This window comes from Cnephaeus nilssonii, assembly GCF_951640355.1.
Source record: "Cnephaeus nilssonii genome assembly, chromosome: X".
Lineage (NCBI taxonomy): Eukaryota > Metazoa > Chordata > Mammalia > Chiroptera > Vespertilionidae > Cnephaeus > Cnephaeus nilssonii.
The window spans coordinates 51,262,099-51,285,995 of NC_137071.1; the positions used below are offsets into that span (position 1 = coordinate 51,262,099).

General features: G+C 39.7%; 1 protein-coding gene across 1 annotated transcript in view; it reads right to left on the reverse strand.

The window, feature by feature from the left end:
- Positions 1 to 23,897, reverse strand: part of PHKA1 (phosphorylase kinase regulatory subunit alpha 1) — a 371,877-nt gene that overhangs the window by 309,384 nt on the left and 38,596 nt on the right. Inside the window, exon 6 of the mRNA XM_079765335.1 lies at positions 419 to 501. Coding sequence (XP_079621461.1) covers positions 419 to 501 — 83 coding nt within the window. The remainder of the gene's footprint in view (positions 1 to 418; positions 502 to 23,897) is intronic.

A 23,897-nucleotide genomic window follows, 5' to 3' on the forward strand; every position in this document is an offset into this window, starting at 1 on the left:
TTTTGTACTGTAAATACTGAATCAATGTCTACAGATATTATTATACACATAGAAATGTTATTTCTAAGTAGCTAACTGGCCCATAATACGCCCTAGCTATCTCGCTCCTGCTTAAGACCATAAGTCATTACAATAAGACTACAATTTATCCCCAGATTGCTAAATACATACCATCAGATATTATACAGTTTGAAAGAAATGAAAACATAGCATCTTGTCTCTCTTGCCTCTGTAACTCCCTTCGGGAGAAGGTAAACAGAAGATGACAGAGCTTAGCAAAGAAAGAGACTGAAGATAATTTCTGCCAGAAGCCTTACAGATTGGTTCACTATGAGGTGTAGCTATAAGAGAAAAAATCGGTTGTCCAGAATTTTAAAATCACCATATCTTTAAAATGCATTACCAAATGAGCACTTACAGCAGTTTTATATGCAGCTTCAATGTAAAACACAAGGTTCTGGATGAAATTGACTTCATCTAGGCTGTGGATGATATGAAGTCCTGAGAAAAAAGAGAATAAAGACATAGAGCTGGTCAATGTGATACTGTTATAATTAATGCAGTTATTAATTAATTAACAGGAAAGGAGCACAGGGAAGGCTGGATAATATGGACATGTCATTTGTGCCAGGAAACTATTGCTTAAAACTCTCCAGGTCTGTTCCCCACAAATTCTGGGGGAAGGGACTGGACAAAGAAAGAATAGAGGCATGCCCAGTAAAGTCTAAATGACAAAGAGGGTGGTTGATTGTCAGTAATACCTGGGAACAGGGCACTGGCCAGAATAGGTGTGTAGGCATGGCCACTGAAAGCAAGGGAAGATTTTATATTTAACCTCCTAAACAAAGGGGTTTCCTCTTGCTCTCTCTTCCTTGTTGATAGTGTCTTGACTCCTGGCTTGTGGAACTCTCAGGCTCTGCAATTGTCCACATGGCCCATAGCCATGGGGTTCCTAGACACAATGGACTAATGAATGGACTTGAACTAGCCCCATGGTCGGCAAACTGCGGCTCGCGAGCCACATGCAGCTCTTTGGCCCCTTGAGTGTGGCTCTTCCACAAAATACCACGGCCTGGGCGAGTCTTTTTTTTTATTTTATTAGCCACATATGTGTTGGAGACAGGGTGTAAGCTGACACGATCCTTGCACCTGAAGGGACTCGCAAGGCTCAGTCCCTTACCCCCACACAGATTTCCCAGACCTGTTTGGATGGCAATTAATCAGTATAATGAGAGCAGCCCCTACCTACAAAGCTTTCCCAGGCTTGTTTATATGACTGCTATCAGTAGGATAAGAGCTACTTTCATGGCTTACCAAGAAATATGTATCCAATTAGTGAGATTTATTGTAACAAGAACTTGTCCTTCAACTTATCCCTCCATTAGTGATTTTAGAAGAACAAAGAATGTTTTCCTCTTGATTGATCCCCTGCTTAGTGTCTTATGTATAAAAGGCATTACAGAGTTAATAAATGGTGCTACAGCCTCTCGAAGACTCGTAGACCTCCTGATCCCGCTGTTGTTTCTCTTGCTTTTGTTTCTCTTATTCTTTCTTTTCTCAAATCCCACCTCCCTACCTCAGCCCGGTTCAACCGTCAGGCTGGCCCTGACAATTGGCGCCCGGGCACGGAACTGAGGACTTGGGACACAGATGGTGAGGCTCTCCTCCAGATAAAGAGTGCACTCGTTAAGGTAAGGGAGGAGCAACTTTTTGATAGTCGGGAGTAAAACATGGGACAAGTAGAGTTTAGAGAAAATGCCCTTTAGAGGCAAATGTTGAAGTCTATGTGATCACAGAATAATGTTGTTACTTGTTCAAATTAGAATCTTAGTGTGTGTATGGAATTTAAAATCTGTAATAAGTGAAACTCCACTGCTGAAGCCGCCTCTGGTGCAGAGAGATTCCTGGGCGAGTCTATTTTGAAGAAGTGGCGTTAGAAGAAGTGGCGTTAGAAGAAGTTTAAGTTTAAAAAATTTGGCTCTCAAAAGAAATTTCAATTGTTGTACTGTTGATATTTGGCTCTGTTGACTAATGACTTTGCTGACCACTGAACTAGCCTGATGTTATAGTGGACTCAACTCCACTATGGAACAGAAACTCTGGACACTAGCTTTGCTTTTCGCTCTGCTGGAGCCCCAGATACACAATTTCAAGGACTGGTTTAAGGGAAATGGTATTTTGGAAACAGAGGGATATAACTCCACGCAAATAAAAATCACTCATTCTCCCATGCAAGTCTTAGAAAATTCTTTTTCTCATCCTCTATAATAAAGAGGTAATATACAAATTGACCGTTACTCCAACACACAAGATGGCCACCCCATGTGGTCAAAGATGGCTGCCCCCATGTGGACATAAGATGGCCACCACAAGATGACCAGCAGGGGAGGGGAGTTGTAGGCGATCAGGCCAGTAGGGGAGGGCAGTTGGGAGGGACCAGGCCTGAAAGGGAGGGCAGCTGGGGGTGATCAGGCCAGCAGGGGAGGGCAGTTAGGGGTGACCGGGCCAGCAGAGGAGGGCAGTTTGGGCGACAAGGCCTGCAGGGGAGGGCAGTTGGGGATGATCAGGCCTGCAGGGGAGGGAAGTTGTGGGGGACCAGGCCAGCAGGGGAGGATAGTTAGGGGTGACCAATCCTACAGGGGTGGGCAGTTGGGGGAACCAGGACAGAAGGGGAGGGCAGTTAGGGGGGACCAGGCTGGCAGGGGAGGGCAGTTAGGAGCAACCAGGCCTGCAGGGGAGGGCAGTTAGGGGCAACCAGGCCAGCAGGGGAGAGCTGTTGGGGGGGACCAGGCCACCAGTGGAGGGCAGTTGTGGGCAATCAGGCCTTCAGGGGAGGGCAGTTAAGGGGTGACCAGGCCAGCAGGTGAGGGCAGTTAGGGGCAATTGGGCTGGCAGGGGAGCAGTTAGGCATCGATCAGGCTGGCAGCGAAGTGGTTAGGGGCAATCAGGCAGGCAGGCGAGCGGTTGAGAGCAAGCAGTCCTGGATTGTGAGAGGGATGTCCAACTGCCCATTTAGCCGAGGGGTCCCAGATTGAAGAGGGTGCAGGCTGGGCTGAGGGACCCCCCCCCCAGTGCACGAATTTCATGCACCAGGCCTCTAGTGATTTCATAAGAACCTGAGCCCTGCACCCAGTGGGGAAAGGGATCCCCTACTTTCACCAGTGGACACTCTACTTCCACTGATAACAAATGACCACTATAGGCTTTACAGGCAGCCATAATGACTAAATGACCCCACTACTCCCAAGTAATCCTACTATTCTTAGGTACTTTGATTCTTAAACCATAAATATATCACAGATCAGTCTTAGGCTAGTCTTCAACTAAGTGAGATACCAGCAGATTTTAACATGGAAGAATTTTAACTGTTATTTGTAGGTATTAATAGGAAATCTCAGACTCCTGATTCTATAGGTAACTAATTTATAATGTACTTAAATGTACAAACCTAGGCTTCTGGAAAAAGATAAATCATAAAAGAATTGGAAAGAATCTAAATACTGAGCAAGAAGTAGATAAACATGATTCTAAGGAAAACTTAAAACTATATTTTTTGAGTAATAATGAGAATTGATCTAAATATAAGCTATAGAAAGATAGTATATCTATATAATAGAGGAATATGCAAATTAGCCAGGACACCATAACATCACGACCGAACAGTAGGAACCTGAGGCTGCATGGCACCTGGCCGGGGCAAGAGACCTCAGGCTGCACCCCCTGACCCACGGGGCTTGACAAGGGACCTCAGGCCGTGCCCCCTACCCGGCACTGCTTGCAGAACACATTTGAATACAGACGTGAAATGAGGAAAGACAGGACAAAGCCCAAGATGGTAGTTTTATATAAAGCAAACTAAAACATTCAGGGCTCCAGAAATGAGGTCAACTAAATGGTCTACTCCACTTAGATTGACTTACACTCACCTAAAATTAAGCCTCAGCCCCTCTCATTTTTAAAAATCATGTTATTGAGATATAATTCACATAGAATACAATTCATCCATTTCAAGTATGTAGCTTAATAATTTTAGGGTAAGCAGTATTCTGCAACCATCACCATAATTTAAGAACATTTTAATTACCCCCAAAAGAAACTCATTAGCAGTCACTCCCCATTTCCCTTCAACAATCACATTCAACTAAGCAATCACTAATCTACTTTATGTCTCTATAGATGTATCATACTGGACATTCATATAAATGCAATCATACAATATGTCTGGGTTCTTTTACTTAGCATGTTTTCAAGATTCATCTATGTAGTAGCATATATCAGTACTTCATTGCATTTTAATGCTAAACATACTGTGTGGATGCATCACATTTTATTTATGCAATGATTACTTGATGGGCATTTACTTTGAATTTTTTTGCTATCCTATGTAATAAAGAGGAAATATGCAAATTGATCATCACTCTGCCACAAAGATGGCGGCACCCACAGTGGAGGCAGGGGTTTCCATAACACAAGATGGCTGCACCCACAGCAGAGGTGGGGTTTCCATAACACAAGATGGCTGTACGCACAGCTGAATCCGAGTTCCCCTAATGAGCCTTAACGAGCAATCAGCAGGGACCTGAGGCTGTGCCCCCGCCCCTGTGGGGCTTGACAGGGGACCTCAGGCCATGCCCCCTGCCCTGGCGCCAGGCCGGGAGACATCAGGCCACAACCCCCTCCCAGCAGGGCTTGATAAACAGTAAAAGATGATCAGGTTAGGGGATTGCCCTGAGCCACCATTGTCTTGAAAGAACATTCAATGCATAGCTTTTAGCCCTTGCTAAAGCCCCAAGGTACATCAGCCTTCTGACAGACCTCTCACATTTATTATGCTAACTACTTGTTGATCTTTTCCTCCAGCATATCCCCCTTTTTAGTTTTAATAATAAATTTAGAAAGGGGTGTATGCCATTCGCAGAGCTTGGGTCCTTTTAAGACTTTTAAATTCAATGAAAAGGATTGAGTTATTTCATGTCCTTTTAAAAATTGTTGTTAGGCATATAAGGAACCAGTTTGTAGTAAGCTCCTTTCTGGTCCATCAGTCCTTTGAGTCCCCTTCCCAATCACTGTCCCCTGTGACATGATAGGAATGATATTCCAATTCTGGATGGTGGACAAATGGTGGGCAATGACCATTCAGATCCAACCTTCTTTGGCTTGGTCCAGGGAAACCTGTACTAATGCACAGCTGATGACTGCTAACATAGGGAGGTGTCTTTGCCATCCCCCATCTCTGGACTGTTTCTCCTCCATCTCCTCAACGTGTTGCTTTGGGCTACTGATATCTGGGGATGGAGTAGTTGTCTGTCTGCAGCCACAGGTATGGGGCAAGCAGGTCCTCTCTCAGATCCACTGTTGAAGTTTCTACACAGGCTTGGAGGAATTTTCTGGAAATACATAAGCATATCTTCGACCAAAGGTTAATAAAGAGACCCTCCCTTCCATAAAGTAGACTTGGGATCTTTTCATTTTGCCAAAACATTTTCCTTTGGCTTATTCTGATACTAGTGTAATTCCATGAGTGTTTAGCCATCAGCATTAAAAGTGAAAAAATTTAAAGTAATTAAGGCTTGATGTAATTTACTTACAGGAGATTACTATCCCCCCTTTCTTTGTTTTAAATTGGGAACATGCTAGTGTGAGATTCCTTGAACTTATTGCATGATAAGCAGCTTTAGTGTGAGATGAACCAACAGGAAAAATAGTTAATGCCCCAGGAATAGGTTCCTGCTTGGTACAATTAAGTTCCCTTGAATATTCACTTATTTCAATATGCCAATTTAAATCAGTCTGAAATAAGGCTTATTTTCTAGCTTTATTTGCCCTTGGGTGTGGACAGTAAATGACATTAATTGAATTTCTGCTATCAGTCTTTGAGTATATTGACATAAGCTTTGTTTAGGGAGGCAAAATGCAAATTATTTACTTTTCTTTTTGAGGCCTAATACATTGATTTTTAATTACAGTTTTCTAGATATTTGAAGGGAATCTCCTGTTTTTGTTTTTTTTCTTTCAGAGTAATTTCTAGGCCACATTTATGGAGTTTCTTTTAAAAACTTTTTTTTTCTTTTAAACAGAGCAACAAACTTGGTTGCTTTTTGGATGCTGGCCAATACTGCCATGCATACATATTAAGTAAAAGTAACTCTCTTTTCACTTATGGTGTCTTATTAATGATGAGATTTAATGCTTGAGTAATAACCTTTAGTTTACTTTGTAAATAGTAGTGAAAGAGATTTTAAAATTTCTCCTTTTTATTAAGCTTAAAATTTACTTTTAAACAGTATTCTTCTTGGCTAGTGATCATTTGCATACATATGCAAATCTCTACTTTGGACTTTGTTAAGATCCAATCTATCTAATAATAGGATAATATGCAAATTGGTTGGGATGCTGTCACATAACAACCGATCACCATGCTGCGTCCCTGCCCCCTGCTCAGGCAGCTGCAAGGCTCAGGGTAGGTAGGATAGGATATGATAGGAGTGGATAAGAAAGGAGAGGGAGAGGAAGGCAGGCCTGCATGCAGACATGCTGAGGGTAAACAGAAATACAGAAAGGGAACAAGAAAAAGATGCAGGAATGGAAAAGGGAAGGAAACTTGGGGTTGCACGCGGGCAGTGGGGGGAGTGGAAGGCGGAGCAGGTACGCCTGGCAAGGGGCAGGACTCAGGCAACATGGAGTGGGGAGCCCCACCCAGATGTGGGAGGAGGGCAGTGGCCCCTGGCATGGGCCATTGGCAGGTAGGCACCCGGGTGTCCTGGGACGGAGGGGTGGATAGTCCGAGGCCTTCTGGGTGGAGTGCTTGGAGGACAGTGACAGGGAGGCCAGGGAAGGGGGAGTGGCAAAGGCCTGGTCAGGGCTGGGCCCTGGGCTGGGGGTTAATGCCCTCCAAACGGAAGCTTTAATATCAAAGTGCGCTCAGGTGGGACTGGAAACAGGTCCTAGAGAGGAAAGGGGAAGGTCTAAAAGAGAAACCAGTGAACATGGCGGGGGTTAGGGGGTAATAAAAGGTTAGGAGGGACGGAGGCAGGGTTCAGGCTCACAAGGGAAAGGCAAATGGGGGGAAGGTGGGAGGAATAAGAAGGAGACAGACACGGGGAATGAAGGGAGAGGAGGGAGGATGGAGGGATGGAGAGGGGCCACAGGAGGTTCAAAGGGAAGGAGGGAAAGAAAGCAGGAAAGAGAAGAATGCTAAAATGGGGTGAGGCCAGGAAAATAGTTAAATAAAAGGAAGAAACAGAATGTGAGTGAGGGGAGTTTAAAAGGAATTAGTAGGAAAATTAAGTACAGGGTGATTTTTAAAAAATGTAGTTGGACATCCCCTGAGGGCTCCCGGACTGTGAAAGGGTGCAGGCTTGGCTGAGGACCCCCCGTGCACGAATTTTGTGCACCAGACTTCTAGTTACTTATAAAAATATTGGCTTCTCATAAAACTGAATTTATATGAGACTTTGATTATATTGTAAAAAGCTAATTCATTAAGTAAAGTATGCACCTTTATTGAAAAAGTAAAGTAAGTAAACTTATATATATGACCTATGAAGTACAGATGCCGCCCTACCACCTTAGCCTATTTAAAGAGCAGACTGCCTGAGGGTTTCTTGAACTTCCACTGCTGAATAATCTGGTTTTGCTTAAAAGTATTCAGTGACTTTGTCCTTCCCTCCCTTAGAGGTTGAAATCTTTGTAACATTTAAAATACATGTATATAAATAAAATATACTATTAATTTTATTTGGTAAAGCTTTCCACATGATTTCAAGTATATTAGATCAGTCTAATTTAGTTCAAAACTATTTCCTTTAAGAAGAGAGAATAGCCAAAACCGGTTTGGCTCAGTAGATAGAGCGTCGGCCTGCGGACTGAAAGGTCCCAGGTGCGATTCCGGTCAAGGGCATGTACCTTGGTTTTGGGCACATCCCCAGTAGGGGGTGTGCAGGAGGCAGCTGATCGATGTTTCTCTCTCATCGATGTTTCTAACTCTCTATCCCTCTCCCTTCCTCTCTGTAAAAAATCAATAAAATATATATTTAAATAAATAAATAAAAAGAAGAGAGTATAGCCTTGAAATGTCCCAAGGCTATCTCTCAGTTAAAGTCTTGAAATTTAACTTGGAAAGACCATCAAATATACATAACCCAAATATTATATTATATATTTGTAATTATTCTAAAAGATATTCTATCTAATAAAAGAGTAATATGCAGATTGACCATCACTCCAACACACAAGATGGCTGCCCCCATGTGGTCAAAGATCCTGCCCCCATGTGGACACAAGATGGCCACCACAAGATGGCCAGGGGAGGGCAGTTGGGAGGGACCAGGCCTGCAAGGGAGGACAGTTGGGGGCGATCAAGCCTGCAGGGGAGGGCAGTTAGGGGTGACCAGGCCAGCAGAGGAGGGAAGTTGGGGGTGACCGGGCCTGCAGGAAAGGGCAGTTGGGGGGGACCCAGGCCTGCAGGGGAGAGCAGTTGGGGGATACCAGGCCTGCAGGGGAGAGCAGTTAGGGGTGACCAGGCCTGCAGGGGAGGGCAGTTAGGGGCAATCAGGCTGGCAGGGGAGCAGTTAGACATCAATCAGGCTGGCAGGGGAGTGGTTTAGGGGGTGATCAGGCTGGCAGGCAGAAGCGGTTAGGGGCAATCAGGAAGGCAGGCAGGCAAGCAGTTGGGAACCAGCAGTTCTGGATTGTGAGAGGGATGTCCGACTGGGATTGGGCCTAAATGGGCAGTCGGACATCCCTTAAGGGGTCCCAGATTGGAGAGGGTGCCAGCTGGGCAGAGGGACACACACCCCCGTGCATGAATTTCGTGCACCGGGCCTCTAGTCAATTATATTTAAACTGGTTTTAATATTAAAAATTTGGTCCAGACCATAGAATTAATCCTTTCTTTAATTAGACTATATAAAATATTATATCCTAGGTTGAATTTTACTACATGTAGTATACATAATGAGTACAAAATATTTTGAAATGCTAATTTCTCCAAAGAAAAGATAAGAATTATTTTATTCAAAATTAAATTTCTATACTTTATGTATTTTTAATCACAACTATATAATTTCTCCCAACTTAATTTGAACTTTAAACTTTTAGAAGTTTTAAATTTTAGGCAGCAAGTTAAATAGTTAGCCTTTCTTAGATTAGTAATACCTTCACATTTTAAAGGATATATTTCAAATAAAAATAAGACATATTTAATTAATAGATTCAATTCTGTCCTGTAGAATTTTCATATGAGGTAAACTCAGATTAATATTTCAGTATTTTGTTATTTCAAAATACCTAGATATTTAATAAATTTTTTACTATTTAATTCAGTAAACTCCAAAGCTTTAAGTTGCCAAAGACTTTGGAAGCAGGCCTGTAGCTGTTTGAATGTAAAATCGCCACATTCTTCCTTAGAGATAACATCTAAGGTTACTGCTGCAGGAAATGAGACCAGCCCCCTCCTCCATCAGAAAGTGCAGCCAGTCTCCCCCCAGGCGATTGTACCCCCACTATCAATATACCTATAGTTATCACTGAAAATCTCCACAACAAATCCTTCATTTTAGTTACATCTATTTATCCATGTTTCAACAATTTTGAGATTTTAAAGCCAATTATTATTATCCAAGGCATTTTCCTTGGCAAATTCTGTAACAGAGAAAACTTACTGACTGTGAGGAATGCGGTCTATTAATATTCAAAAACTACCTTTTATTATGGAAACACTAATCTTGTTGCCGAAATCCAGCCTGTATATTTTCCTTGTGTCATTTTCATCATCATTCAGAGAAAAAACACTCTTGGGTTTATTCTATAACATCCATGAAGAGATGGAGCTCAGTCCAAGAGCCATCCAAAATCAGAAGGGGCATGCCATCTCTTAATCTAGCCCTTTTCTATTCACAAGTACAGAAATCCCATATGAATCTCTAAATTCTGCCAAATTTTAACCCTTTGCACTCGCTTGCTTTTTTCATCGAGCTGTTACCGATGCTAACCATGTTGAGTCACATTCAACATCTGAGTGCAAAAGGTTAAATGACAGACTGGGAAATAAAAACATGGTAAAAATGAGAATTTTAATAGTACTCTCGAGAGTGGGCATCCATTTTACAGGATCATCAAAAGACCTACTAATTAATGGGCTGGGGATATTTTTCTTTAGTTACTTCCCTTTGTCTCCTAGGACATGTACCATCGGCCACATGTCTCCCTACCCCCACATCCTGTTTGCTCTGGGGAAATTCAGTAAATGGCCTGGCCACCTAGGTTTCTTTTCTTATTAAATTAAAAACATGCTTAATATACTAACAATAAACAACAAAGACAGATAAAACTACAATCAACAGAACACATAGAGAAGACTTAATAAATCAAAATTCTTTTCCTGGATCTTTCTCTCCATAGCATTGACTAGAATTTAAAGTTATTTTAGCTAAAATCTGCCTGTCCCAAGTTGTCATATGGTAATTTTCAAACAAAGCATTAAAGAGTCCTGCTGCAAGAAGACTGACAGCTCCACCCTCTCCAGCCATTGAGCCTCTCCACACCAGAGGCGGAGGATCCAGCAAGGCCTTTTTAGTTATTACAGACTTTTGATGCCCAACAAAAATTAGACATTTTGCAATTTGAACAAGATGACAAGGGTACTTGTTTTCCTTGAGCCTGATTTAAGAGAGTACCCTTTGACATTTCAATTTCTCTATCCTTGAGCATACAAGCTAAAAATTTACAATGAGGGAGAAAAAAATGGCGGCAGAATAGACAGACGTGTCCCGAGCCTTGTCCCGGAGCAGATAGAAAGAACAGCTGAGGGTCGCACGGGGAGTGTTTGTTGGTGAGTTAAGGGACAGCTATACGCCAGGAGAAGGTGGGGGAATGCTGGATGGGGCTCCGCTGAATGGGCAGCCCCCATTGCTGCTGGGTTCCCTCCCAGAACCACCAGTTCGGATGCAGAGACAGCACCATCTTGAAGGAGAAAGTGGATGTTATCGGAAGCTTGAAAATCTACAACCGCGGCACCCACCGAACATCTGCGAACCCCAGAACACTGGTCCCCAATTGGCGCAAACACGCGGATTCAGAGGAGCTCTACATCCCACCACGGAAAGGTCAGATTTCCCCTGGGATAAGGTGAGGTCTCTGGTCCCGGCAGGACAGAGAAACGTGCACACTGCGGGAGCTGCAGGACTCAGGGAACTCTGCGCCTAGAAAAATCCGGGCTGTTGGGGCTGACGTGATCCGTGAATGTGGAAGGGGGTCCTCAGAGCTGCTAACAGAAGGGATCTCTATAAAGCTACCCATTTTAATCTGATGCAAAAGGACAGCCTAAACATTTTAAAAGTGTGCCGGCTGCTTAGACCCAAGGGGGAAAAAGGGACTGCGCAGACTTGCATGCAGCCCCGGAGTTCGCACACTTGCGCTTTTCCTCTTCAAATCCTTGCTTATGATTACTAAGCCCAATACATAGAATCACCCAGTTGGGGACACCCTGGGAGACTGCAGGGGAAAGTTGATTTTTTGGAACTCGAAGAACCAGCTCTGGGGCAGCCCACTCCCACAAACCGGTATTGAGTGCCACAGGGAAAGCAGAATCTAAGCACAGGCTAGAGAGGCCCTATAGACCCAGAGGTCAATCCAGAAACACTGCCACCCAGGGGCTGAATCACAAATTGACTCTTGTGTAATCACAAATAAAGGAATAAAAGAAATTAAGATACAATGCCTGCTTAAAAATCAGGACTAGCTTACAACACTGAGGAGCAGTGGAATGCAGGAAACTGGAATACTGTCCTGACTGGGAAACAAGCGTGCCAAACAGAACAATAGAGGAAGTGAATGACCTTCACTACTGCAAATTTAATTTTTTTAACTTATTTTTTATTGTTTTTTATTTTTATTTTCTTCATCTTTTACTTAAGAAACTATTTTTTTCTTTTTTTCTCAATTTCACATTTTTAATTATTACATTTTTATTTTCAATCAGTAATATTACTACTACTATTTTACCTTTTTTTTTTTTAAAAAAAAGTGTCATTTTATTTTCTCTTTATTTTACTTTGGGACTAATGTTCTACATTCTATTTTCATCTTTCCATTAGCATCTTGTTACTCTATCTCAACTCTACCTTTATGCCATCACTCTCTTCCTAACTTTTCCCCTTTTGGTGTCCTGTTTCTCTTACCCTTTTCTTGCTTTAGATTTTCCCTATTCTTTCTTTTTACCCCCTGTTAAAATTTCACCCTACTTATATATCTAATTTCCAATCCCCTGCTCCAGGTCTATTCACACCTCTCTCTTCTCTGTCTTCACTATCCAAAAATTGTTTTTCTCTCTGTCCTTTTGTTGTTGTTTGTGTGAATGTTGATGATATCGATTCTTTATGCTTTTTTGTGAGATTGTTTTGCTTATTCTTTTTTTGGTTTTGTTTTCTTGTTTTGTTTTTGTTTGTTTTTGCTTCGGTTTTCCCTCGCCTCACTTGGTATTAGTTGTTGTTTGTAGTTTGTATAAATCTCCAGGTACTTGTTGCAGGCATTTGTTGGGATTAGTGAATGTTAAATTGAAATTTTCTCCCCATATATATAGTTTGTTCCCCTTTTCATTCTTAATCTCTTTATTTTCTCTCTTACTTTTTTTCCTTTTCCCAATTTCATTTTGGCACTCCTTTCTTTTTTTTCTCTCTTCCTCTTTCTCTCCTATGCCCTAATTTGCCTTTCTCTGGTGGTCACCTTTATTTGGGGTTATTAATATCATGAATACATTCATGTTCAGTGCCTTGTGCATTGTACCTGGTTGTGTTGTATTTTGTGCCTTTAAATCAACGCAGGAGAGAAAGAACTACATAACCAGACACCTGGAGAAGAGAGACCATGGGGAAACAAAGAAACAGCCCACACATGAAAGAAAAGCAGGCATCACCAGAAAGGAAAGTAAACGAAATGGAGGCAAGTAACCTGTCAGAGAAAGAATTCAGAGAAATGGTCATACGATGGATAAAAAGAATGGAAGACAAATTCGACAATATGAGTAAGAACCAAGAGGAAATGAAGAAGAACCAAGAAGAAATGAGAAATGACATCGCTGCTGTAGAGAACTCAATAGAAAGCATCAAGAGTAGACTAGAAGAAGCAGAGGGCCGCATTAGTGAGCTAGAAGACAAGGTAGGAAAAAATACCCAAGTAGAGCAGCTTCTAGAAAAAAAATTAAAAAGCAGGAGGAGAGCCTAAGGGAACTGTGGGACAACACTAAACAAAACAATATCTGCAAAATAGGGGTTCCAGAAGGAGAGGAAACTGAGCAAGCAATAGAAAACCTTTTTGAACAAATAATGACAGAAAACTTCCCTGATATAGGTAAGAAAAACCCCACACAAATCCAAGAAGCTCACAGAGTCCCAAGCAAAATGAACCCCAAAATACCAACCCCAAGGCACATTATAATTAAATTGGCAAACACCAATGACAAAGTAAGAATCTTAAAAGTGGCCAGAGAGAGACAGAAAGTTACCTACAAAGGAACCCCCATCAGACTAGCAATTGAATTCTCAACAAAAACTCATCAGGCCAGAAGGGAATGGAATGACATATAAAAAGTCTTGCAAAGGAAGGGTCTAAATCCAAGAATACAGTTCCCAGCAAGTCTATCAAATAAAATAGAGGGTGAAATCAGGAGCTTCACAGACAAAAAAGTACTAAGGGTATTTATTATCACCAAACCAGCAATGCAAGAAATGTGAAAGGGTCTTCTGTAAAAAAAAGAAATAGGAAACAAAGAAGGACCACAGGGGTAAAGAATAAAAATAGCGACAAATAAGTAATTATCAATAATAACTATAAATGTAAATGGATTAAATGCCCCAATCAAAAGATAAAAGGTAACGGATTAGATAGAAAAACACGACCCATATATCTGCTGCCTACAAGAAACCCACCTCAGAAAATAAAGAAGCACACAGACTGAGGGTGAAAGTGGGAAAAAGGTTTTTCAGATGAATGGAAATGAAAATAAAAAGCTGGAGTAGCAATACTTATATCTGACAAATTAGATCTTAAAGTGATGGACATAACAAGAGATAAGGAAGGCCACTTCATAACACTAAAGGGAGCAATCCAACAAGAATAAATAACTCTTGGTAAACATATACACACCCAATACAGGAGCATCTAATACATAAAAAAACACCTGGAATATATCAAGGAAGAGATTGACAGCAATACAATCATAGTAGGAGACTTTAATACCCCACTATCACCATTGGACAAATCCTCTAAACAAAAAATCAGCAAAGAAGTATCAATCCTAAATGACTCACTAGAACAGATAGAATTAATTGACATCTTCAGAACAGTTCAACCCAAAGCCACAGAATATACGTTCTTCTCAAGTGCGCATGGGTCATTTTCAAAGACAGACCATATGTTGGGTCATAGGCAAAGTCTCTTAAAATTCAAGAAGATAAAAATCATACTGAGTATCTTCTCAGACCACAATGGCATAAATCTGGAAATCAATTACAATAAAAACAATCCAAAAAAAAAATAATAAAACACATGGAGACTAAACAACAATGACTGGGTTACCAGAGAGATCAAGGGAGAAATAAAAAACATCATGGCAACAAATGACAGTGAAAACACAACAATCCAAAATCTATGGGACACAGCGAAAGCAGTCTTGAGAGGGAAGTCCATAGCTCTACAAGCCTATTGCAAAAAACAAGAAACAATGGTAATAAATTACCTAACCCTACAACTCAAAGAGCTAGAAAAAGAGCAGCAAGAAAAGCCCAGTGTAACCAGAAGGAAGGAAATAACAAAGATCAGAGTGGAGATAAATGACATAGAGACCAAAGAAACAATAAAAAAGATCAACAAAACCAAGAGCTGGTTCTTTGAAAGGATAAACAAGATTGATGGACCTCTAGCCAGGCTCACCAAGAAGCAAAGAGAGAGGACCCAAATAAACAAAATCAGAAATGAAAGAGGTGAAATAACAACAGACCCTGACGAAATACAAAGGATTGTTACAAAATACTATGAACAACTCTATTCCAACAAACTGGACAACCTGGAGGAAATGGACATATTCCTAGACAAATACAACCTGCCAAAACTCAATCAGGAAGAATCTAAACAGCTCAACAGGCCAGTAACTATGGAAGAAATTGAAGCAGTCATCAAAAAGCTTCCGGCAAACAAAAGCCCGGGGCCAGAGGGCTTCACAGGAGAGTTTTACCAAACTTTCAAGGAAGAACTAAAACCTATCCTCCTCAGACTATTCCAAAAAATTCAAGAGGAAGGAACACTTCCAGGCTCCTTCTGTGAAGCCAGCATCACCCTAATACCAAAACCAGATAAAGACAACACAATGAAAGAGAATTACAGACCAATATCCCTCATGAACATAGATGACAAAATCCTCAACAAAATACTAGCAAATCGGATCCAGCATTACATCAGAAAAATCATACACCATGACCAAGTAGGTTTTATCCCAGGAATGCAAGGAAGGTACAATATCCACGAATCAATAAACGTGATACATCACATAAACAAATTGAGAGATAAAAATCACATAGTCTTATCAATTGATGCAGAAAAAGCATCTGACAAAATCCAACACCCTTTCTTGATAAAAACTCTCAACAAGGTGGGAATAGAAGGATCATACCTCAACATAATAAAAGCTATATATGATAAACCCACAGCTAACATCATACTCAATTGGCAAAAACTAAAACCATTTCCCCTAAGAACAGGAACAAGACAGGGATGCCCACTCTCACCACTCCTGTTTGACATAGTACTGAAAATATTAGCCATTGAGATCAGACAAGAAGAAGAAATAAAAGGCATCCAAATTGGAAAAGAATAAGTAAAGCTGTCCTTATTTGCAGATGACATGATATTGTACGTAAAAAAACCTGAAAGACTCCATCAAAAAACTAATAGACTTAATAAATTAATTTGGCAATGTAGCAGAAATACAAAATAAACACCAAGAAATCTACGGCATTTCTATACACCAATAGTGAACTTATAGAAAGAAAGACTTTAAAAGCAATCCCATTTGCCATCACACTAAAAAAATTAAGATACCTAGGAGTAAACTTAACTAAGGAGGTAAAAGACCTATACACGGAAAACCACAGGACACTGAAAAAAGAGATAGAAGAAGACGTACACAGATGGAAGAACATACCATGTTCATGGATTGGTAGAATCCATATCATCAAAATGGCCACACTACCCAAAGAAATCTATAGATTCAATGCACTCCCTGTTAAAATACCAATGGCATATTTCACAGACCTAGAAAGAACTCTCCAAAAATTCATCTGGAATAAAAAAAGTCCCCGAATAGCCACAGCAATCCCAAGAAAGAAGAATAAAATTGGTGGGATCTCAATACCATATTTCAAGATGTATTACAAAGCCACTGTTCTCAAAACAGCCTGGTACTGGCACAGGAATAGGCATATAGACCAATGGAATAGAATAGAGAATCCAGATATTGACCCAATCCACTATGCTCAATTAATATTTGACAAAGGAGGCATGAACATACAATGGAGTCAAGACAGTCTCTTCAATAAATGGTGTTGGAAAAATTGGGCATATACATGCAAAAAAATGAAACTAGACCACCAACTTACACCATACACAAAAATGAACTCAAAATGGATACAGGAATTGAACATAAGATGGGAAGCCATAAAAATACTAGAGGAATCCACGGGCAGCAAAATCTCAGACATATGCTGAAAGAACTTCTTCACTGATACTGCTCCCAGGGCAATGGAAGCTAAAGAGAAAATAAATAAATGGGACTACATCAAAATAAAAAGCTTTTTCACAGCAAAAGAAACCATCAACAAACCAACAAGAAAGCCCACTGTATGGGAGAACATATTTGCAAATGTTATCACTGATAAAGTTTTAATCTCCAACATCTACAGGCAACTTATACAACTTAATAAAAGGTAGATAAATGATCCTATAACAAAATGGGCAACGGACCTAAATAGAATCTTTTCGAAAGAAGACAGAAGGAAGGCCAAGAGACACATGAAAATATGCTCAAAGTCACTAATTATCCGAGAGATGCAAATCAAAACGACAATGCGGTACCATCTCATACCTGTCAGAATGGCTATCATCAACAAATCAACAAATGACAAATGCTGGCGAGGATCCGGAGAAAAAGGAACCCTCGTGCACTGCTGGTGGGAATGCAGACTTGTGCAGCCACTGTGGAGAACAGTATGGAGTTTCCTCAAAAAACTAAAAATCGAACTCCCATTTGCCCCAGTAATCCCACTCCTAGGAATATATCCTAAGAAACTAGAAACACCAATCAGAAAGGATATATATCACCCCTATGTTCATAACAGCACAATTTATAATAGCTAAAGTAGATGACTGGATTAGGAAACTATGGTACATCTACACAATGGAATACTTTGCTGCCATAAAAAAGAAGGAATTCTTACCATTTGCAGCAGCCTGGATGGAACGTGACAATGCACTCACTCATTAACAGGGAGTGCATTGAATCTATAGATTTCTTTGGGTAGTGTGGACATTTTAATGATATGGATTCTACCAATCCATGAGAGCATTATGCTAAGTGAAATAAGCCAGTCAATGAAAGAAAAATACCACATGATCTCACTCATTTGTGGATAATAAAGAACATTATAAACTGATGAACAAAAAAGATAGATACAGAGGCAGTAAAGCATCAAACAGACTGTCAAGTTACAGCGGGAAGGTTAGGGAGAGGTGGGGGAGATAAGAGAGCAACTGAAGGACTTGGATGCATTCATATAAGCATAACCAATGGACACAAGACACTGGTGGGTGAGGGCATGTATGGGAGTGGGGTTGTGGGGCAATGGAAAGATATGTACACATGTAATACCTTAATAAAAAAATGGATGAACAACGACAACAACATAAATAAAAATTTACAATGATATTTTTGCCTTTTAATCAAATTCTTCCCCATTATAGCCTGGCTTTAAACAAAAGACGTCCTCTCCCACTTCGGATCGCAACTTCCCAAACTTGGCACGAGCTTTGTGTGCAGTGAATCTTCCCCACCTTTTTCTCTGTGATCCCCACCTTTTCCAGTGATCCCCACCTTTACCGGTGAATTTCCTTTTTTCACTCAGGTGAATCTTCTCCAGATGTCCTTTGTTTGGGTGCCAGAAATGCCGCAACCTTGTGCAGCAAGGATTCAGAATCTGGAGAAAGGCCACGTGCAAATGGATATAATAGATAAGAAATATAAATTTGGAAGGCATTGGGGGAGCCAGGCAGAGACCTACTCTCTAGTGCAGTGGCTCCCTGAATCTCCGGACCCATGGCTTTTTATTTACTGGAATATACATTTGCCCTTTAGCAAAGCAAACACACATATCAAAGATAAGGTTTGATAAACAGTAAAAGATGATCAGGTTAGGGGATTGCCCTGAGCTACCATTGTCTTGAAAGAACAATCTATGCATAGCTTTTAGCCCTTGCTAAAGCCCCAAGGTACATCAGCCTTCTGACCAACCTCTCACATTTATTATGCTAACTACTTGCTGGTCTTTGCCTCCAGCAGTGTCTGTTTTTCTGCCAATACCATTCTTTTTTGATTATCATAGTCCTGTGGTGTAATTAAAGTCAGGTAGTGTGATACCTCTGACTTCATTCTTTTTTCTCTAAATTACTTTGTTTTTTGGGGGGATCTTTTGTGGTTCCATTTAAATCTGATAAATTTTGTAACAAAGCAACTTGTACACTTTTAACGTTTAAAACTGAGCATCAGCCGAAACTGGTTTGGCTCAGTGGGTAGAGCGTCGGCCTGCGGACTGAAAGGTCCCAGGTTCGATTCCGGTCAAGGGCATGTACCTCGGTTGCGGGCACATCCCCAGTAGGGGGTGTGCAGGAGGCGGCTGATCAATGTTTCTCATCGATGTTTCTGACTTTCTATCCCTCTCCCTTCCTCTCCATAAAAAATCAATAAAATATATATATATTTTTAAAACTGAGCATCATCTTTTCTTTCCAGTGAAACAAAAAGAAAATTGAAAAAATAAACAGGAACAAAATTACAATAGAGAAATGTCAGTTCCAAATAAGATCCTACAGGTTCTGCTGATTCTCCCATCGAGTGGCAGGGCTCAAGTCATCATTAGGAGAGAATTTTATTTTAAAAGTGTCATCTTAGACTGCAAGGATGTCCGTTATACATCACAATTAAGCATGCCAAAGGAGAAGCCATTTGTCAAAATGCCCACTTAACCCACCCAAACATCTCAAACCCACCCTTTGCTCACCTTCTATAACCCCCCCCCCTTTTTAAGTTTTTTCTCTTTTTTTAAACATGAGAAAGTAGTCAGATACTTGTTGGTAAATGCTAACTGTCCATATTCACATAGAGACACAGCAGGTTGCCCAGGACCAAACCAGAGAGGGTCGGACCTGAATTACCACCATTTGTCCACCATCCAGAACTGAAATATCATTGCTGACATATACACATAAGGAACTGTTTGACATTGAAATTGGGACTCAAAAGAACTGTTGGCCCAGAAAGAAAATCACTACAGACTGATTCATTTGCCTCTCAGCATAACCATTATGGCTGGTCTCATTTTCTGTTCTTATATGTGTATTTCTAGTATCACCTGATCTCACTCATCTATGGGAAATAATAAACAACATAAACCGATGAACAAAAACAGACCCGGAGACAGGGAAGCATCGATCAGTCTGTCAAACCTCAGAGGGAAGGTAGGGGAGGGTGGGATTAAGGGGAAGAGATCAACCAAAGGACTTGTATGCATGTATATAAGCCTAACCAGTGGTCACAGACAACAAGGGGGTGGGGGCATGCATGGGGAGGGGTTTGGGATGGGAATGGGGGGATGAGAACAAATATGTAATACCTTAATCAATAAAGAAATTAATAAAATAAAATAAAAGTGAAAAAATAAATCTGATAAATTTTTATCCTACTTCTTAAAAATGACATTGGCATTTTGATGGGGATTGCATTAAATCGTATACTGCTTTGGGGAATATGGCCATTTTAACTATGTTGATTCTTCCAATCCATAAATATGGAATATCTTTCCATTTCATTGTGTCTTTTTCAACTTCTTTTAAAAAGGCTTTGTAGGTATTTCACATCCATTGTTTATTCCTAGGTATTTTATTTTTTTGTTGCAATTACAAAAGGAATTGTGTGTGTGTGTTTTGTTTTTCATTTGTTTTTCTGATGTCTCATTGTTAGCAGGAAGGCAGTGGATTTTTGTATATTCAGTGTATATACTGCAACTTTACTATATTCCTTTATTGTTTCTAAATTATATGGTGGAGTTTTTAGGATTTTCTATATAGGGAATTATATCACCTGTAAAAATTGATACCTTTACTTTTTCCTTCCAGATTTGGATGGCTTTTATTTCTTACTCTTGCCTTACTGCTCTGACTAGGACTTTTAGAACTATGTTCAATAACAATGATGAGAGTGGGCATCCTTGTCTTGTTACTGATTACAAAGGAAAATCTTTCAGCTTTTTGCAATTGAGTATGATATTGGCTGAGGATCTGTCATATATGTTCTTTATTATGTTGAGGTACTTTCCTTCTATTCCTAATTTATTGAGTGTTTTAGTCATAAATGGATGTTGAATCTTATTAAATGCTTTTCTGCACCTACTGGTAAGATCATATGATTTTTATCCTTTCTTTTGTTAATTTGGTGTATTATATAGGTAGATTTGCAAATGTTCAACCATCCTTGTGACACTGGAATGAACCCCACATGATCGTGATGTATTATTTTTTTGATGTATTGTTGTATTCTATTTACTAATATTTTGTTAGGATTTTTGCATCTGTGTTCATCAGAGATATTGATCTGTAGTTTTCTTATTCTGTTATTCTTGCCAGGTTTTGGTATCAGAGTTATGTTGGCCTCATAAAATGTGTTAGGAAGTATAGTCTCTTCTCAATTTTCTGAAAGAGTTTGAGAAGGATAGGTTTTAAATCTTCTTTGAAAGGTTGGTAGAATTCACCAGTGAAGCCATCTGGTCCTTGACTTTTATTTTGGGAGACGTTTTTGATGGTTTTTCAATTTCCTCGCTACTGATTGGTCTATTTAGGTTTTCCAATTCTTCGATATTTAGTCTAGGAATGTTATATATTTCTAGGAACTTCTCCATTTCTTCTAGGTTGTTGAATTTTGTGGCATATAGTTTTTCATAGTATTCTTGCATGATCCTTTGTATATCTGTGATGTCTGTGGTGACTTTCATTTCTGATTTTGTTTATATGGGTCTGCTCTCTTTTTCCCTTTGAATTTAGCCAGGGGGTTGTCTATTTTGTTAATCTATTCAAAGAAGCAGCTTTTTGTTTTAATTTTTTCTTTAGTCTTTTTGTTCTCTATTTCATCCAGTTCTGCTCTAATTTTTATTATTTCTTTTCTTCTGCTGACTTTTGGGGTTTTTTGTTCTTCTTTTTCCAGTACCTTAGTTGTTCATTTGGGATTTCTCTTATTTCTTGATATAGGCCTATAATGATATAAACTTCCCTCTTATTACTGATTTTGCTGCATCCCAGAAGTTTTGATGTGTTGTATTATAATTCTCATTTGTCTCTATATATCTTCTGATCTCATCTTTTATTTCTTCGACTCATTTTTTAGTAGTATGTTGTTTAATCTCCACATATTTGTGTGTTTCTTTACCTCCTTTTTGCATAATTTCATGGCACTATGATCAGATAATATATTTGGTATAATTTCAATCTTCTTGAATTTGTTAATACTAGTCTTTTGACCCAACATGTGATCTATCCTTAAGAATGTTCCATGGTACAGAAGAATGTATAATCTGATGTTCTTGGATGAAATGTTCTGTAAATGTCCATTATGTCCATTTGGTCTATTGTGTCACTTATGACAATGTCTTTATTGATTTTCTTATTGGATATCTACCTAGAACTGTCAAAGGAGTATTAAGTTCCACAACTATGATTGTGTTTTGATCAGTTTCTCCCTTTATTTCTGTGAGTTGTTTTATATATTTCAGTACTCTTTGGTTCGGTGCATATACATTGTTAGGTTTTCTTGATATAGTATCCCCTTTATCATTATAAAGTGTCTATCTTTGTCTCGTTATCTTGACATCAGATATAAGTATGGCTACACCTCCTTTTCTGTGCGTGTTATTTGCTTAGAGAATCATTGTTCACCCCTTTACTTTGAATCTACCTTTGTCTTTGCAGCTTAGATGTGTCTCTTGTAGGCAGCATATGGGTGTGTTTTGTTTTTTATCCACACTGCTACCCAGTGCCTCTTCATTGGTGAATTGAGACCATTTACATTTAGGATAATTATTGATTTATAAGGATTTCATATAGCTATTTTACCTTTTGTTTTCTACCTCCATTGGTTCCTGTTCTGTGTGTTTCTGTCTGTTGTTTTTGTTTGGTGGTATTACATACTTCTTTCCTGTTTCCTCTTTTTTTCCAGCTATGAGGCTCAGTTTTGGGGTTTTGTGTGTGTGGTTACATTAGCTTTATGAAAAAGAAAGTTGCATATATACAATTGTGTGTGTTTTTTTTCTTTGTAGTGCAACTGATCTCCATCTTCCTTTGCCAAGTTAGACCTTTATCGCAATCCCTTTTATGTTTTTCTTGTTACAAATTATCCTTGTTTATGCTGTAAGTTTTGTGTTGATCTTACTCATAATGTTGTGACATTTTGCTTTTTTTTTTCAGGTAGAATAACCCCCTTAAGTATTTCCTGCAATGGAGGTTTTCTGTTTACAAATTCCCTCAGCTTCTGTGTTTTGGGGAATGTCTTTATTTCTCCTTGATATTGAAAGAATAATGTTGCTGGACATATTATTCTTGGCTTGTAATTTCTCTCTTTTAGTCATTTAAATATATGGTTTCACTCTCTTATGGCTTATAGAGCTTCTGCTGAGAAGTTGGATGATATTCTGATAGGTTTTCCTTAATAATTTGTAAGTCACTTCCTTCTTTTCCCTGACTGCTTTGAGAATTTTTTTCTTTGTCATTACTTTTTTAAAAAAATATATTTTATTGATTTTTCACAGAGAGGAAGGAAGAGGGATAGAGAGCTAGAAACATCAATGAGAGAGAAACATCGACCAGCTGCCTCTTGCACACCCCCTACCGGGGATGTGCCCACAACCAATGTACATGCCCTTGACCGGAATCGAACCTGGGACCCTTCAGTCCACAGACCGACGCTCTATCCACTGAGCCAAACCGGTTTTGGCTGTCATTACTTTTTGACAGTTTAATACAATGTGCCTAGGAGAAGGCCTTTTTGAATTAAAGTAATTAGGTATACTGCTTGCTTCTTGGATTCAAAGTTCTAGCTCTTTCCACAGGTTTGGGAAGTTCTCTTCAACTATTTGTGTGAATAGGCTTACTGTTCCCTTCTCCCTCTCTTCTCTTTCTGGCATGCCTATTATTCTTATATTGCTTTTTCTTATGTAGTCAAGTATCTCTTGTGGAGCTCTTTCTTTTTTGTCTTTTTATGCTCCAATTTTCTCTTCTTCCTTCTGAGACATTTCTATATTCCTATCTTTGATATCCTATTCTTTCCTCCATCTGGTTGGCTCTGTTTCCTATGCTCAGTTCACTCCTGATCTCCTAAACTGAATGCTTTATTTACAGGTTTTCTGTTTGATTCTTTTTTAAATTTTCAATATCTTTGGTTAAGTACTCATTTTGTTCATTAATTTGCTCTCTAAGTGCATAAAATTGCCTGTCAGTATCTTCTTCTATCCCATTGAGTATTTTCAGAACTGCAATGTTGAATTCTCTGTCATTTATATCACATATTTCCATGTGTTCCAGTTTGTTTTCTG